This window comes from Notamacropus eugenii, chromosome 4 (genome assembly GCF_028372415.1).
Source record: "Notamacropus eugenii isolate mMacEug1 chromosome 4, mMacEug1.pri_v2, whole genome shotgun sequence".
Lineage (NCBI taxonomy): Eukaryota > Metazoa > Chordata > Mammalia > Diprotodontia > Macropodidae > Notamacropus > Notamacropus eugenii.
In genome coordinates this window covers 442,368,302-442,387,353 of record NC_092875.1, presented here as the reverse complement: position 1 = coordinate 442,387,353, position 19,052 = coordinate 442,368,302, and the positions used below count along the sequence as shown (strand labels likewise).

At 37.6% G+C, this 19,052-nt stretch overlaps 1 protein-coding gene across 1 annotated transcript in view; it reads right to left on the bottom strand.

Moving 5' to 3' along the window:
- PCSK1 (proprotein convertase subtilisin/kexin type 1) overlaps positions 1 to 19,052 on the bottom strand; it is a 50,670-nt gene that overhangs the window by 8,136 nt on the left and 23,482 nt on the right. Inside the window, exons 7-11 of the mRNA XM_072606065.1 lie at positions 14,137 to 14,309; positions 12,275 to 12,487; positions 9,341 to 9,441; positions 3,318 to 3,551; positions 1,493 to 1,650 (exon numbers count right to left, since the gene is read on the bottom strand). Of these exons, the coding sequence (XP_072462166.1) occupies positions 1,493 to 1,650; positions 3,318 to 3,551; positions 9,341 to 9,441; positions 12,275 to 12,487; positions 14,137 to 14,309 (879 nt within the window). The remainder of the gene's footprint in view (positions 1 to 1,492; positions 1,651 to 3,317; positions 3,552 to 9,340; positions 9,442 to 12,274; positions 12,488 to 14,136; positions 14,310 to 19,052) is intronic.

Below are 19,052 nucleotides of genomic sequence, written 5' to 3'. Positions count from 1 at the left end.
AAATTGGCCCTCTGGGGCTTCAAGAGTGTAATTTAATAAAATATTGTCAAATAAATTGTGTTATATCAATGCAATGGAATATTACTGTGACACAGGAAGAGTGCAGGAGAGCATAGAAAAGACTTATAGCAGCTAAAGTAGGAAAAATAGGAAAACACAGTGACTACAATGTTAACAGTTAACAACCCAACAGCTGAAACTGAATGCTAAGGAATTATACTGGCCAAATCATCTCCCAAAGAGCTATGAGAATACAAGTGCCTGACTTCTTTCCTTTCTTTCTTTCTTCCTTCCTTCCTTCCTTTCTTTCTTTCTTTCTTTCTATCTTTCTTTCTTTCTTTCTTTCTTTCTTTCTTTCTTTCTTTCTTTCTTTCTTTCTTTCTTTCTTTCTTCCTTTCTTCCTTTCTTTCTTCCTTCCTTTCTTTCTTTCTTTCTTTCTTTCTTTCTTTCTTTCTTCCTTCCTTCCTTTCTTTCTTTCTTTCCTTCCTTCCTTCCTTCCTTCCTTCCTTCCTTCCTTCCTTCCTTCCTTCCTTTCTTTCTTTCTTTCTTTCTTTCTTTCTTTCTTTCTTTCTCTCTTCCTCCCTCCCTCTCTCTTTCCTCTCTCTTTCTTTTTCTTCCCTTCTTTTTTAAAAATATTTTATTTTTCCCAATTACATATTAAAATAATTTTTAACATTTTTTTAAAAAGTCTTTTTAAAAAATTTCTATCCTTCCTCCTCCTTCCCTCCCTGCCTTTTCACTGAGATGGTAAGCAATAGGTTATATATGTGTAATCATTTAAAGCATTTCCATATTAGTTATTTTGCATAAGAAAACTTGAAAAGAAAGGAAGAAGGAAGAAAGGAAGGAAGGAAAGAAGGAGGAAAGAAAGAAGGAAAAGAAAGTAAAAAAAATTGTATGCTTCGGTCTGTAACTCCCTGTTTTCTTAGCAGTGTTGAGGGACTATGGGCATAGATCACTACAGGTCAGTTCTGGGGGATGTGTTGGTTATTTTTGCTACACTGTTTCCCCCACTCTTTTTTATTCTTTTTATAGGGATGGTTTTCAGGGAAAGAGTAGAGCAAAAGACATATTGGGCAATGTAAGTGACATGAAAACAGCAGATAAAAATGATCATTTAAAAGTATTGCCTATGAACATAAAAAAAGGTTCTGAGAATAGTTAGTACTTCAAGAACATCAAGCTCGACGTTAGGATTTGAAAAATCCTTTTCACAGTATCAGAATTCTTTTTGAGTAATAAGATTACAAACTGGGGAAATCTGAGTCAACAGGCTCTCTTTCCATAGACCTTATTCACCGCTTATCCAAATGAGAACCCAACCTCTGAAAAAAAGTAAAATAACACATTACTTATAGATTTAAAGTTTTCTTTCAGGTACTCCATACCAAAATGCTCTTTGAATAAAACAAATTCTACAGGCATTTAAATAAGGACTTAGATGATTTTGTAAGGAGGGGGAAAAACAAAAGAAAACATCTCTTCTCTGTACCAGCAGCAGAAGTGAGTGTGACATGAAGATCTCCTCTTCGTGAATATTCAATTGTTGCTTCAAATTGCACATGTTCCAAAGACGTGATGGAATTTTCTTGTCCTTCACAGGCTTTTGTAGGGATTTCAATAGTAACTACTCCATCAGCTTTCAATGATCTAAAAAAAGTCAAGGGTTGTCAATAAATAAGCTTTTATTTATCCAGTTCAGTGTATGTGTGAATATATAAGCATCCTATATGGAATAAGCCAAAAAAAGGACTTAGGACTTTTTTTGTATCATGAAGATGAATTCTTTTTTTAAAAATATTTTGTTATTTTTAGATGTCATTATTCACTTCCATAAGTTTTACATTTTCTCCATCCCTCTCCCCTCCCTTTTCCCCAAGACAGTGTGCAATCTACACACACACACACACACACACACACACACACACACACACACACATATATATATATATATATATAGAGAGAGAGAGAGAGAGAGGCTCTCTATATACATTCTTATTCAATATATTTTCACATTAGTCATGTTGTGTAGAAGAATTAGAATAAATGAGCGGAACCACGAGAAAGAAAAAATTAAACCAAACAAAAGAGAGCAAATGGCTTGCTTTGGATCTGCATTCAGACTCCATATTTCTTTCTGTAGATATGGAGAAGATGGATTCTTGAAACAAGGTTGGTAGTTCACATATATTAGTAAATACGAATAAAATAGCCTGAAATCTTGTTATAATACTATTTGCTCTAGAATGTAATGCTTTGAACTACAACCAAGAAGGTTTAGGTATTCATCTCAGAAATAGGAAGGAACTCAGAGGCCAATTAGTCTAGTCTATGATCAATGAAGAAACTAGGTGGCATGACAGATAGATTGCAGAGTATTGGTGAGCACAGGTGCCATGTTCATGTTTTGATAATGTGGTCTCAGCTATGAAGCAGTCCCATGACTTGGTGGAAGAGACCTAAACTCGAAATCTGGCTCTACTGCTTACTTAGCTGTGTAACCCTGGGCAAGTCCCTTTATTTATCTGGATGTTCGTTTCTTTCTTTTTTTTAAATTATGGTAAGAGTATTGCATTCCATAACTCATGAGGCTATCATGAAGTTCAAATGGGATAATGTGTGTGAAGAATTTTTGTAATCACTTTGCACTATATAAATAGAATCTATTACTTTTGACATGATTTTAGTGTCTCTAGTATAATATTAATTACAATGACTGTAGGAGTAATAATCAATCACAGTCTAGTCTGTTTCTGTGCCATAATTTGAAATATCTATGGGTAATTTCTAGGTGAGATATATATAAATAAGGAAAAATATTTAGAGTAAAAATACCAGGTAACAAATTATACGATGTGAAGTAAAATGACAAGAGCAAACACTACAAATGAGCAGTTTGTAAAAAAAAGATAGTGGTATGGTTTAGAAGCAAGATTATTGTACTAGGTCTAAGGAGATTTGGATCCAAGGCCTACTCTCTATGCTATATAACCATGGAAAAGTCACTTAACCTCTTGGGCCTCAATTCCTCTTTAATAAAAGGAGGGGGGGATGTTCTAAGTCTGTATTATACAATATATGACCTTTAATCATCAAGCCACCCATGAGGGTTTTCTAGCATCTCATAGAGGAGACTTGATCTCCTTCTCCCTCAATGGCACAAAGGCAGATGTGGGATGTGGGAGTGAGAAGAAAGGAGGAGATCTTAGCTGCTGCTGAGTGCTCAGGGCCCTGAGAAAGTTCTTTTGGACATCAGATGTTGTAATCAAATAGTATGATAAATGGAAGTCAGAATGAAAGGCCAAGGGATTTCTTACTTGGGCTCAAAGCTGTTGTCTTTCACAATGCATTCTTTCTTCTCGGGGACACCTCTCCAAGTTTTGGGATCAGCTAAGTCTACCAGGGCCTTAGCATTAAGTAACCCAAATCCGAATCGACTATTCACCATCAGTCCTGCTCCATTCTTCTTCCAACCAGGATTGATGGCCAGGGGGTCATATTCAGAGGTCCACACAACCAAATGCTGCATATCTCTCCAGGTAAGATGAGGGCTGCATGGGGAGGGAAATTATAATATTTCAGAAACAAAATTTCTTTAGAAATACAACTGCATAGAGTGCTAGAGTTGGAGTCTAGAAGACCTGAGTTAAAATTTTGCCTCAGACACTTAAAAGCTATGTTACCCTTCGTAAGACCTTTAACCTTTCTCAGCCTCAGTTTTCTTATTTGTGAAATGAAGACACTAAAAGCACCTACCTCCCAGGATAATTGTAAATTCCAAATGAGATAATTTATATTAAGCATTTTGCAAACCTTAAAGCATTAAAAATGCTAGCTTTTGTTATGATTATCAATAATTACATAGCAAGTATGACTTGCTGATAAATTAAGGTTATGCTAATGCTTATTAATGTGTCTATTATAGTGTACAATTTTATGTCATTGATATGATCAACATAACATCATGAATAATAAATCTTAAAATTCAAAGTAATCTTTACCAATAAGTTATTCATGCAGATGGTAAATTCAAATCTGTAAACCTATAAAGAGCCCGATGTATATCAAGATGCTTAAATTACTCCCTGGTTTTGGATAGAGATAATAACTGACCTGTGATTTCATTGGTACAGGCAGGTGTATGCTGGTAAATGTTTTCCAGGGGGGAAATGTACCCACAACAGAATTTTAAGTCTAATCTTCATTATTAATACTATATTCATCACTTTCTGAAGTCTAGACATGCAACAAATCAAGCCTGATTAGAGAGGTATAATGGCTCACATTGGAAATTTAACAGTTGACTGTCCTATGAGCAGGCTCCAACATACTGAGAATAGGGAATTCCCAGTGAGGAAGCTCCCTCCACTAGTGAAGGTCAGCACCTTCTCTGCATCTCATAGACTTAGAGATTTGTCCAGCACCATACAGCCAGGGTCTATCAGGAATAGCACTGGAATCCAGGTTATCTTGTCTTCTAGGCCAGAATTTTACCCACTGTGGCAAGATGTCTTAATTTATTAAGGTCAATAAAGTGTTGTTTGGTAGGTACACATATTTTGTTCAAAATAAAGGGTTACTGCTACTTTTAAAAATGACTTGCCTGAGTAGGAGTGGTTACTGGTTTACACACTTGAAGAAAGGGGATGCGTTGCTCCCAGGGCAGAGCATTGTCTAATATACTGACTACCAGGTGGACAGAGTCAGTGTGCACAGTGTGCATAGTCAAACATAGGGCTAACGGAGACTGTAGGAGCAAAAATTGGTTTGGTATGTTATTATTTTTAAACTGAGGAGATAATAGCAAGAGTTTAAACATATATATGGTCAGTTAGACTATAAGTCACATAGATAAGTCAATAGGAAATCATGATTTCATGAAACATATGTGAAAAATTGGGTTTAACAGATATTTGGAAAGCAATGAGTGTTACTGAACAGAGCACAAGGTAGAAGACTTGAGTTCCAGTCTGGGTTTTGCTGCTAAGTACCTATGTGACTTTGGAGGGGACATTTCACTTTTCTCACCCTCACCATTTTCTATCATTTTCTTATTGGTGTTCCTTGACTAGGTGTTTCATTAAGTATGACCTACATTATACAGTTATCATAAGGAAAGTACTTTGGACACTCTAAGATTTCATAGACATATAATTAAGCAATATCTTGCAAAAAAATTATCTCTAAGGTCCTTTCCATCTCTAAAGTGTACCTGCCCAATATTGTAAACACCTATAAAGAACACAGGACAGAAGATGGAATTTGAGCTAAGTCTTGCAGCAGGCCTGGGAGGCCAAGAGGTTGAGGTGAGGAGAAAGAGCATTCCAGGCATAGAGGACAGTCAGTAAAAAGGCATGTACTTGGATGGCAGAGATGGAGCATTACGCCTAAGGAACAGTATGAAGGCCAATACAGCTCTATCATAGAATATATAAAAGGTATTAAAGGATAGGATGGCAAGGTAGGAAAGGGCCAGGTTTCAAAGGACTTTAAAAGCTAACTATATGATTTAATATTCACACTGAAATAAATGTTGAAAAATCAACTACACCCCATAGTAAGTTCTTCATCCATATTTCAAGGATCTTTGATTTCACATATGTGAGTATCTGGCTATAGATTGAAACCAATCTTAAGATAAAAGGTTTATGAGTTACCATGCTTTAAAAATTTACCGCTCTGGACTCCAAATCCATAGTGATTCATGCATGTTTGAACCTGGCCAATATGGAAAATTGTTTGCTAGACTATACATGTTTATTATGAAAGTTTTCAAAACTGTTTTGGGTTAGAGAAGCAGTAGTAACAGGGAGAGATAATAAGGAATGGTAAAAATATTTTTAAAAGAAAATACAAAAAATAAAAATTTATCACTCTGTACCCAATCTGCCAGTGAGGAATCTCTCTGATCATCTTAGCTACACTGATCCTTAGTAAAATGACACGTTCCATCTCTGGGGTCTAGGAAAACTTGGTAAACTTACCAGGGCCCATATTCCTCCCAACCTTTGAAATCACAAGCTTAACTTTATGTCATGATGAGGTCACAAAATAAGAGACTATATTATACATTCACCACAATGGATTTTAGTACTGCACATTTCAAGTAATAATTTTTAGTGAATATCTCTTTATACATATTTTTCTTGCAGAGAGATCACATATCAGAGCTGCAGTCTGTTGTTGGACCTGATAAAGTTTCTTCATTCATGTCACATTTCTCTTTTAATGACATTGCTTAATATGCAGGTTCCATGGTTTCTTCATTGGTTTATCCTTATCTAATCTTTGGAAAATATTCGAGGGGAAGGCATTCTAACATAATTAAGAAAAAGAAATCCTTTCTACCATTTTCTATCTTAACAATTGCATTTCCTACATGGAAAAAAATCTTGCTAGCTCTTCATTGAAGTACTCATCACCATTCTTTGCTCACCAAGCAGCCAAACCAACTTAATGGAGAAAAAGCATTTTTTTAAACAATGTGGTGGATTGCCAACCGGGCATATATTTGCAGAAAAAAAAATTCTGGAATTAGGCATTTAGTTCCACTAATTTTGAAGGGAGTAGATATAACATAGGATGAAATGCTAGAAGTTGCTAAGTCTAGTTTTCTATTTCTCTGACCTCAAAAAGATCATCTCCATTTCTTTTGAACATCTTAAGACATGTACATTCAGTAACCTTGGCAACATGTTTCAGTATCTCATAACACAAGAAGTCAAGGTTTTCTTCACAATAACTAACTCAATTCCCTCTTAGTGTATTAGAAGCGTATTTCTCCTTTTGCACCCAATGAAAATAGTAGAGTTTATTTTTGTAATTGTTTTGTGATATCTTTTCAATGGCCCAGCCTTTCTTTTTCCAAATGAAAAAGAATGAATAGACACTTAATACGTATTTATGGAATAAAAAAAATGGATAATTATTTATTAAGTACCTACAATATATGCCAGGAACTATGCTAAGCACTCTGAAAATATGATCTCATATTTTGTCCCCAAAACAACCCTGGGGATCAGGAGCTATTATTATCCTCATTGTACGGTTAGGGAAATTGAGGCATACTGATGGTAAGTGACTTGTCCAGGGTAACATAGATGTCTGAGTAAGTATCTAAGACTAAATTTAATTCAGATCTTCTTACCTCCAATTCCAGAGTTCTATCCTCTGCATCACCTTTTCATCCCATTTCCTCTTCATCTTTTTTTATTTTTTTAATTATTAATTTATTTGTTTTCAGTTTTCTACAATCACTTCCATAAGTGTTAGATTTTCTCCCTCTCTCTTCTGACAAGGCTTCAGCTATTATTTCTTAACCATGAAATCAACTGGGTTTTTTTTTTTCCCATCTTCTATAGGAACTTTCAGGGAGCATGGCATTTCTCAGATAGATTCTAGTCATTTAGCATATCCCTTACTAAGCATCTTTATAAAAATCCACAAGGACCTAGTCAACTAATGTGGGCAACCCCTTCCTTCCCACCCCCAGCCAATCTGTGGCAAAGGTCTCCATAAGTCTGTTGGAGGCATTTCCCTCCCTTGCCTCATCTCCCAATCCTAAGACATCCACTATGGTATTTTACTTAGGCTAGTGATCTCTTATGGGAGAAATAAAGTGGCAAAGGTCCTGTACAGGGAGGGGGTACACCCGGGCCCAGTGCTGACTCTGCTACTTACTAGATATGGAAATGTTTCTGAGCCTCAACAGGGAAATAATATTTGTCCTACCTACTTCACAAAGTTACCATAAGGAAAGTTTTAAGTTTTTGTTGAAATATAAGCTATTATTCTAGGTTGTGGTAGAGGCCCAGCTTTCTGGAAATGCCTCTTGGGTATCAAAACAGCCTGACTTGCTACTGTGGCTAATACTGCCAGAACCTTGCATATATCCAGTGGGTGTTTTCTTAGCCCCCTGGCAGCCTCCTTTTTGTCCTTGCTGATTGCTATAAAGGCAATAAGGTATCTTCATTTTAACAGTGAGTGGAAGGAATAGGCTGTTTCCTTGATCTAGAGTTGCTCCAGAAGCTAGGTTCCCAGGCTAGATGCTAAAATGGAAGAACCTCCAACTTATCAGGTCATATTGCCCCCTTTTTTTAAAAGTAATTGCTCTAGTCACATAAAAGGACTTTTCTCTAGTTCTCCTTAGGATGTCTGGCCATACTCATCAGGAAGTGTAAGACAATGGAGAGGTCAGCTCATCTTTGACCTCACATCAAATTGAGCTGCAAACACTTACTAACAGTGTGACCTTGGGCAAGTCACCGAGAGCCTCAGTTTTCTTGTCTGTAAAAAGGGGACAAGAATAGCATCTAGATTACAGGGCTACTGTGATGAAAATAAGAATATTTAAAAAGCACTTTGCAAATGTTAAGGTACTATAAACTGCTAGCTAATATTATTGTTGTTATATCCCCATATTCCACCAAGGTAAAACTACTTATTTGCATGGGACTGTGATTCTTTTCTATCCTTACAATGCTTGCTTTGGCTCTCTAGCCACTGACGTTGATCTAATGACTTGGACTTCATTTCCTGTTGGATACCATTTAAAAAAAAAATTCCACTTGAACTAAGCATATGACCTTACTGGCTTAGGCCTAGCATATGTCTGTGTTCTCTCCTTAGTTCCTCAGTTCTTGTTCCTGAGTCTGTGCCAAACATATAAACTATTTCAAGATATCTAAGACAAACTATATTGTCAGTCACAGACTTTTCTGCCCTGCTCTACTCAACACCTTATTAGAATCAGACACATCATGAAACTTACTTGGACTAAACTAAACTTCTCAGGGAGACCTAGGATCTCTAAAACTGACCTGGGCTCTAGAAGATCAATAAAGAAGATGGTTAAGGACCCATGGTTTTAATGATTCAATCACTCCTACCATAGATCAAGTTGTTCCTATACTTTGGCACGGTTCAATTACTGGGCATCATCAAGTGGCAAGTTCAATAAACATGCCATAACCTAAGAATAAGGGGTTGGGTTGAGGGGGAGGAGAGATGCATGTGAGGGGAAGATATTTCATCATTTCTGTAGAGGTTTTACTTGATTTCATTATGTCAACCTTCCTTTCTAGGAAGGATAAAATTAATCTTCAAATTAGCCAGCCTTTCTCACAATGCAGCTATAATACTTGTCTTAACATGTAAAGAATTGTTGACATTACCCAACATGGGAATGCAGACAAACTAATTCAAGTGGTCGAAGAAAGCCAGCCCTCTAAGAGGGTGCCAGCTAGGCAGGCTCCTCATTTCTCCCTCCCTCTCCAATATACACCCTTTACAAAAAAAGGAAAGTTTCAGGAAAGGTGATTTAAAGTCTTTGACATCTTACTTTGCTTCCAGTACAAGAGCGAAGATCCCAGCAGCCAGAGGGGCAGAGGCTGATGTACCGGTGTGGGTCTCTGTGCAGTCATCATGCAGATCGGCACTTGTCTGAGTAGTGACACAGGAGAAGGGACACAGGGAGAAAATGCAATGATTTCATAAATTTCATCGCTTGGGATTAACCATAATCAAAGGCTAATAATGACGAGGTAACTCAGCTGCTCCAGCTCTCTGTTTCTGCCAAACAAGTGTAGGGATATTTCCACGTGCTGATATTTCAAGTCACTCTCTTTTTTCTCCAACTTGTTTGTGATTTTGGTACTATGAACTGCCTCCTCCATGAATATTTTACCCCTCCTCCCAGATTCCTGGAGTTACACTGTGTATAAAAGGCATGTTTCAAATCCACAGCGAATCACATGCTACCTCTTTCATCATCATATCCATTGTGTTTGATCTCGTATATTCAGAAGTCCTCTTGTTGTTGAAAATTTGATCTGTTCCTTTCAGATTGACATTTGACTATGTTTTTAACAGAAATATTCTGATTTGTGTTTCAAACTGATCTTGATAGTGTTAATCATTCTATGAACTCACACTCAGTAGGGACTCAGTCTTCTGTTTAGTACATGGAGAAGGTGCTCAACAAATACGTATGAACTTGAGTTGATTTCCACGTGTATCATTCTTTTCACATCTCCTAACCAGAAAGTCATTTCCATCTTGTCTGTGTGTGTGTGTATGTGTGTGTGTGTGTAGGGGAGTGAACATTGATAACAAGGGGTATATGGAAGCAAACAGATAGACTTCATGATTAATTTGCCTCCATGATTTCCATAACTGATGACAAGGGTGGGTGGCTGGTACAGCCAATAATGGGACCGATAATGGGAGCCTACCTAGGTTTCAGTGGTGCATTTCTATTTCACTAGAGGTTTCTTTGTGTGGGCAGGAGGTGTGAAAAAATGATTTGTTCAATTATCACCTCCCACTTGGACTTGCTGAATTTCCAAAATGGAGGCAAATGTTCTCTCCTGAAGGTGCAGGAACAGAGCTGCTATTGACAAGGGACACTGTGAGAGGGTTACAACTGACAAGGCTAAGAAACAGCTTTGAGTAAGTTAGATAAGGCTGATTTTCTTGGAACTGTTTCCATTGGTTTCCATCATATGCATTTGTCCTCAGCATATTTGATCAAAATAGGGATCTTTTTAGACCTCAATTTCCTCCTTGCTACTCCTTTGCAGAATAATGAAGAGGTTAAAATAGGGCTAACGGTATATTTGAAATGCTTGATAAACCCATCCGCTTGAAGGGACTATTAAATATCCATGGAGACACTAACCTGCTGTGCTCACTTGAAAAAGGAGGGGTAAGTGTCTGACAGCTCAGATTCAAGGATCATGCAGAATATTGTCTTTTGTTGAATGTCTGTATCCAAAAAAATTTGTTTTTCACTGTTTGTGAAATGAATAAGTGCAAAAATTAAGGTGAGAGTAAAAAATGTTTTTCAGCTAAGACCATAGTTTCAGTGCTTAAATGATCACATTATTTAACAAAACAAAACAAAAAAAACCCAGTTCTCTGCCAGTGATTTTTGTCTGGAGAAGATAAAACCTAGGCTGTTTTCAATAGTGCCTTTATGAGTGATTTTTACAAATACACAAGGATAGAGTTACCATATAATTCAAATGAACACATATAATTTTAATTGGAGAACATAACCAGTGGTTATGTTATAATTAGGATCCTCTGTGCCTTGGATAGTCATTTTTTTCTGTCAAGAATTAATTGTGGGGTTCACAACATTTTTAATTGATGGGGCTCTAACCACAAAGCTCTCATGTCATGCTTCAATAGTGTGCTCCTGAAGGAATCTAATAAATTACTGAAACAATTCTTAGCCTTTTTTTGTCTCACAGACGCCTTCTCAGAACAATGTTTTTAATAGGATTATGAAAGAAACCCAATTATATCAAACCATAATTATAAAAGTAAAAACTCTCTGAACTCTATCCATGGACTCTTAGTGGGGTCTGTGGATCTGAGGTTAAAAACTCCTGCCCTAAACAGAATGCATCCTGGTTACCCACAATATATCGATCTGAATGTGGGCTGAAAGATCTTTCTAAAATATAAATTTCCTGGGTCACTGATTTGGATGCTGAGATCAGCTGTGGAAAATGTTGAACTCAGGCATTTTCCTTTCAGCTTGTCACTCTCTTAGGATGAGGCAGGTCTTTAATTAGTATTTTTCATAATTTGCTGAATATTGTGAAAGTGAAGAATGAAAGGTGAACCGCCAAGGAGCTCCCCTGAGGCAGGAGAGATTGAGGAAGGCCTCTCACATCCCCTGTGGTGACCTTCAGGGAACATTTGACAGAAGATCATATAGGCAGATATAGATCATATGAGCAGGCATGGATTGCTTTAGATCTTCATGGTTGGAGAGAACTCTCAAATCAAGAAGGTCATGGAGTCCTGGCTTATCGTGATTGTGGTTTTCCTCAAAGGATAGTGCCCACCCATGGTTAACACAAATGTGTGAAGTCCAAGCCCTTTGGAGAGGAGTCCCTTCAAAGTCTTAGAGTGCTTTTAAACACTGACAACACCATTTTAAGCTCTAATAGCTTGAAACCACGCTAAGACTTTTTGCAATGATATTGGTAGCTCCTCAATATCAAGCCAAAAGCATAAGGGATAGATAAACAAAATCCTCCATTCAGAAGTGTGATTATCCTTGTGGGAAAAAATCATATTTTAACATGTGAAAACTTTACAAGTGACGAAGCATGAGTTTCCACCCTCTGGGACAGCAAATATAAATAAGTTAACCTTTTCAAAAGCAATTGTTTTGTTAGCTGTATACACAAATTACGTTCCCCTATTGTAGTAGAGTAAATCTGATTTAAAAAAAAAAAACAACAAAAAGACAGCCTACGATTCTCTGGTCAGTGTAGTCCCCGCTGCTGTAGGCAGTGGCCAGTGTGGATGAGCACTTCTCAGCGTACCAGGGAGACAGGCCTTGCTGTGAGGCGCTGCTGATGGAAATGGTGTAGATACTGTCTGTGTAACCGTCACAATCACAGTCATCCCCTTGGCGCCCACCATTCCCAGATGCCCAGACGAAGATGGAGCCTTTTCCCTGTCTTCCCTGTAGGCAATGGCAGACATGGAGGTTTAGGTCAGATCTAAATGGAAATTGTTCAAAACCTCACCATCTAAATATACATACAGAAGGTACAAAATGCACAAATTTGTTATCTATTCCTCACCTCAAATCCTTCTGAAATGAATATGAAATCCTCTTTCCATGTATTCTTTTCTCATATATAATACACACAATTCTGTAACCTTTCCCTAAAGCCAGATATTTCTGTCTTTTCTGTCTCTCCTTTTGGTGTGGTATGTAGCAATCTTGGTTTTCTTTCTTTATGTAGGTAGATGGAAGACCTTACCTTCCATGCTCTCTCCTATGTTTTCTCCATACTTTGTAATGCTTGTTGTGATATATTTGGATCACTGAACTTCCTCTGCCTTTCTTCAGCTTGAACCTCTTATTCTATCAGTCTGTCAGCAGAGAGTCAATCAACCATTATTCAGTGATGCATTCCAGCTGGATTGAAAGTGGCTGCTTGGTTAGGCTATATTTGACAGTGTCATTCTTTCTCAGCTTGTGTCCCAAATATCTCCCTTTTAATTTTATAACTCATAGTCTGTGGGCCTGGTATATGCTTGGGAGATATTGCACTAAACCCAAGTGATCAGATGCATAAAAAAGTGATTACATAGTTAAAAACAGCACGACTTCCCCACCCCACCCTCACCTTGGACTAGACCAGTCTAGTACCTTACATATGGCAGATGCCCAATAAAATGAAGGAAAGCATAGAGAAATTCTGGTTACCACTAAGTGAACATAGTAACCCAAGAATATCTGATAAAATAAAATGAGAAATATCTAGAGGGACAGGATACCTTTTTTTTTAAAAAAAGAAATATTTGATCAGAATTAGAGATCAGATGCAATACATTGCATTCAATGTATGTTTTCAAAATCTTATTTTTTTTCCATATGTAACAGGACTTGGAAAACTTACTGGGGGATTAAGGAAGGGAGGGCTGGGGATTTCTGCCCATTAGGAGTCATTTATCTCCAGTATCCTGTTATACTTATGTATTATATGAATATGCAACAGGGCAGAATAGACAGAACATGTTACTCAGTCACTCAGTAACTCAGAACAGTTACTCAGAAAGCTCTAGGTTTAACTACTACCTATGACACTTACTGCCAGATGAACATCTATGAGCAAGTCACAACTTCTCTAAGTGTCAGGAAACTCTAGCAGTAGAGGTGGTTTCACATCTCAGTTTAGAGTTAGTGAAAGAAATCCTTGATATATTATATGAGTAAGTGTAAATATAGATATATATATATGCATACACATATATGTATATGAATTAAGCCAGTGTTTTTGAGTTGAATTCATAATTTCACTGCATAGGTTTTATTAGATTAAAAAAAGTTGTATACTAGATATGAACATGGAAGTTTTTGTCGGGATACCCTGGAACATATACGAAGTATGCAAGTCAGGGCCAGGCTAGTAAAGCTCACGTAACCCTATTACTTCCATCCCTCTGAAGAATTATTTGGTTTTGAAAATATATTTGAAATAGCAAGGGACTTTTGGAAAGCAAGAAAAGACCTCTCTCTTCTGTCTGTACAAACGGAATTTTTTCACATATTCTTTGCATAGTCATATTTCATCCCAGTTGAATGTCTTTTAAGTACCTCACCTGTTTGATGCCATATTCAAAAGCCTTCTGGGCTAACCTGCCAGGGCCTTCAACTGTTTTTCCATCATCATTAGGGCCCCAGCTTGCACTGTAAATATCCACGTGGTTGGGATTGAATCCAATGGAACTGGCTTCAATGGCATCAGTCACAATGCCATCCAACATTCTGATGCCTGAACAACAAAATATACCGTAGTCAATGTCAATGAGCATATAAGAGAGGCAGAAGAGTGTAGTGCAGAGATTCATAAGCTGAGGGCTCTGTCTTAAAACAGTAAAGAGGTAGACAAATAACTTCATTTGAATAAAATTGTTTTTCTCTGTAAGCCTATGTATTTTTTTTCATGCTTTAAAAAACATCATCCTTAGTTGTCAAAGTAAACTTCTTAAAGCATAGGTCAATCCATGCTATACACCCCCCATGCACCCAATTAATAAACTCCACTGGCTCCCTATCATTTACAGGGTCCAACACGTAATCCCCTGTTAGGTGTTCAGAGCCCTTTATAATCTATTCTCCCCTCAAACTTTTCAGTCTTCTTACACCTTACAGCACTCCACTGTATACACTATTCAATCCAGTGACATTGGCCTTGCTGCTGTTGCTCAGTTTACCTCTTACCTCCAGGCATTTTCACTGGTTGTCCCTCATGTCTAGAATGCTCTCCCTCCTTATCTGTGCCTCCTAGTTTTCCTGGATTCTTTCAAGTCCCTACTAAAATTTGCCTTTTACAGAAAGCCTTTCCCAATTCTCCTTGAGTGCTTTCCTTTTGTTGATTATCTCTTATTTATCCTGCATGTTGCTTTTAATACAGAGTTGTTTGCATGGTATCTCCCCTATGGCTGTGAACTCTTTTGCCTTTCTTTGTATACTCAGATCTTAGCACAGTACCTAGCATATAATGGGTTCTTAATAAATGTTTGTTTATGTTACTGAGTCACCGAGAAGAGATTCTCAGGCTTCACCTGACTGCCAAAGGGGTCCAAAATTTAACCAAAATGTTAAGAAACTCTTAACAAGTGAAAGAACCACTGGTCTCTGAGTCAAAATACCTTGGTCTCACCAAGTCACAAGTTTATCACTTCCTTCATTTGGCTAGCTCTAGTCATGAGTAAATGACATTTATAGACATGATTTCACTTGATTTCCATAGTAGCCTTTTGACTTTGAGCAAGTCAAGGGCATTCTCTGAGTTTGTTTCTTCTTCTGTGAAATGGTAGTTCAAAAACAGAAATTCAGTTGATGAAATGTTGAGTCTGCTGTGTGCAAGGTTCAGAGGTAGGTACTTTGTACACAAAATGGAAAATGGCACAATCTCTACCCTCAAACTTCTTACAATCTAATAAAACCTTCCTTGTTTCCATCACACTATTGAAAAGATCAAATTAATGAGTGGAAAAAAAATTTATTAAGTGCATATTATGTGCCAAGTACTATGCTAAGTCCTGGGATTTCAAACACAAAAGTGAGTCAGTACTTCTCCTCAGGGTAGCTAGGTTGCTTGGTGGGTAGAGCATTGGACCTGGAGTCAGGAAGACCTGAGTTTAAATCTAGCTTCAGATATTTACTAGCTGTGTGTCCCTGGGCAAGTCACTTCATCCTGTTTGCCTCAGTTCTCTCAGCTATAAAAATGAGCTGGAGAAGAAAATGGCAAACCACTGTATATCTTTGCCAGAAAATTCTGAATGGAGTCACAAAGAGTTGGACATGAGTGAAATGACTGAACAACAAGTTGCCCTCAAGAAACATGCACTGTAATTGCCTCATTTGGGGAAATTGAGGCTAGGGAAGGATATTTTGGTTTCCAAAGTCACAAAGAAGGTCAGTAGAGTCATAGGGGAGTTAGATTAAGACTTAGTAGCACTAGCACTATTGATCTGATCATAATTACAAGAGCTCTAATATGAGGGAGAGGGTGGTAGAATCACCACAGAAGCATCCAGTTTCAGAGTTGAAGGGACTTGAGCAACTGAATATGTGACAAAGACTTATCTTTACAACATAGGAGATAAGAGTTCATGAAGCTTCTCTTGAAAGTTCCCCAAAGCAGAAGAACTCACAACCTCTCAAGGCAGCCTGTGTAACTTTTGGATAGCTCTAGTCATTAATAAATGACATTTATATAACATTTCATATACAAACTCTCTCTTGATTCTTATAATAACCTTGTGAGATGAGTCCTACTGATATTATTGTCCCCATTTTGCAGATAGGAGAAATGAGGCTCTTAGAGGTTCATTGACTTTCCCAAGGTCAAACAATCGGTAGATCTCAGAGTGGGCTCTGCAGACGTTAAATCCAGTGCTCCTACTGCTCTACTTGTTAAACTGTAAAATACTCTAAAAATGTGAAGAGAAAGACACCGTAGGCTTGTTTATCCTAATTTATTAAAGGCTCAAAACAAAAAAATAGCTACCCTTTATACAGTACTTTAAAGTGGGGACAGCACTTTGTTATCTCATCTGATTCTCCTAACAGTCCTGTAAAAGTAGGTGCCATTATTATCTACATTTTACAGATGAAGAAACCAAGTCTGAGGGACATTAAGTGACTTTTTTGGTGTCCTACAGCTGGGAGGTTTCTGAGACAGAATTTGGACCTAGGTCTTCTGGACTCTACGTCATATTCCATCATCTATCCCACCCACTTGACTATGGATCAGAAACCAAGCAAACTGTATCTGTATAAGTTGCTGAGAGCTCCTTCATATCCCTTGCTGCCTTTCCCAAGGTGTCAAGCAAGCAACCAGAGAAGATGAAGGTCAGTATTTCCACAATTACCTCCTTGAATATTCTGTTCCTTTCTCTTTCCCCTCCCCTCCCGGCAACATAAGAGTTAGATGCATGTGCTGCTAGTATTTCTAAGATGGGATGGGAACCCTACCTCGAGGGTGGTGCATGTGAGGCAGCAGAGGTGAGGCGGAAGTGATAACACTGATTATAACAGCACCTCATTCCCAGCTCCCACCTCTCAAGGACCTTCTAAGGTGAAAAAACCAGAAGGATATTTATTTATGTTTTCCCAGCTGGAAATTATTTTTTTCTCATCTGATCTCACAGAACTTTGTACTCTTTCTTTGCACTTCTCACAATTCAATTGGCATTGTATTTAATCTATATATACCTTCCCACTAAATTGCAAGTTACGTAAAAGTAAATCCTTTATCTTACTTATCTTTTATCTCCCCCAGTGTTCACTACAGTGCCCTTTCCTCAAATGGTCTTTGTTGACTGTTGTTGCTTGTCCTTCATTCTCAGAGGACCAAGACATCAGGGAGGTGATGCCATGACATCCAAGTGAATTGGATTAAATGAGGCAGGGCTGTGCAAGGTCGCCAGCCTCACTTTATCGTCCTGAGCCATCTAGGTCCAGTGGCCAGATATAGATCAGGAGGACTGGAGATGGCACCAGGATGCAGTGGGAGACCTTGGCTTTTTTAGGCTAAGGTCTTTAACAGGTCTTAATGTGACTGAGGATGAATGGATGAGCGAAGCCTACCATACAGCCCTTGTAGAATGTGCCAATGGTGGTAAACCCCCTGGCCTCATTTAGAAATCCTGTTTAGCAGGAGTGAAATAAATTCTTTCCATCTAAGACAGTTAAAGCATGGGAAAATAACCTTGTTTTTAGGAACTGATTTAAAAAAAACCCCAAAACCATTGTTAATGTGTCTGTTAAGGGACATTTTCAAGGAAGAAACATCCCTTTCTTTCCAAATAATCTCAAGGATTAAATCATTGCTACAGATTTTGTGTTCCTTGAGGGTAAAAATTATCCTTCAGTTATGGGGAAGACAGAAATAATAGTTTGCTGTGTTTACCAACAGGCTGTCACCCATCATCAGCCTCATGAATTTATCAACCAAGAAAGCAAAAGTAATTTGGGCATATACAACCATCTCCCTGATTGTTTCTGTTTTCATGTTGATAACGCTATGGGATATTCAGGTTCAGAGTGTAACAGAAAATAAATCCTAGGGTTCCCATGGTATTATTTAGTATAGTACAGAATGAAAAATCTGAATGCATTATTAATGCTGTATGATACATTCTAAACTGTAATAAAAATTCCTTTGGAACTGAGACAAGGTAATGTAGAGGAAAGAGCACCCAACTGGGAGACAAAGGCTAGGTCTTGGTCCTGGTTCTGCCTCTAATCTTCTGTTGTGAACTTGTGTACCTTTCTGACTCTCAGTTTCTTCTTCATCAAAATTGAATTTGTGCTACACTGAGGCACTTTAGAATGGGATAGCTAAGTGGTAGAATGAATAAAATACTGGACTTGAACTCAGGAAGAGCTGAGTTCAAATCCAAGATATAACATAAGTGACTGGACAAGTCATTGAACTCCATCAACCCCAATTTCCTTATCTATAAAATAGGGACAACCATAGTACCTACCTCAGAGGGTTGTTATAAGCACTTTGCAAACCTCATTATAATATGTCATTGCAATTGTTAACTTCTGTGATACAGATGTTAGAAAACAAGACCAAGCATTTATAGCACAAGAAATTAAAAGCTGGGAAGGGGATGGAGAGGAGGGGCATTTGCAGCTGTTCTATGTGTCCCATGAGAGAAAAGATTAAGATAAAAAAATTAAAATAAATAAGGGAGAGCTGAATCTCAGCTTAGACCTCACTATTTATAAAAGAAACTGAAAAAAGGTGAAATAAATAAAGGATCTGGGTGCTTTTCCCCTCAGAGTGCCTCTGAGAACCATAAATGCTTCTAACCAGTGCCTTAATTGTAGACATTTCAGATACCTGCAGAAGCCAGATATTTAAAACTTTTTTTCTCAAAGACAACTTCTGTTTTTTTAATTGTTGAAAATCTACTTATATATATGTATATATATAGATATAGATATATACATATGTGCATTCACACACATGTATGTAACATATACATGTATA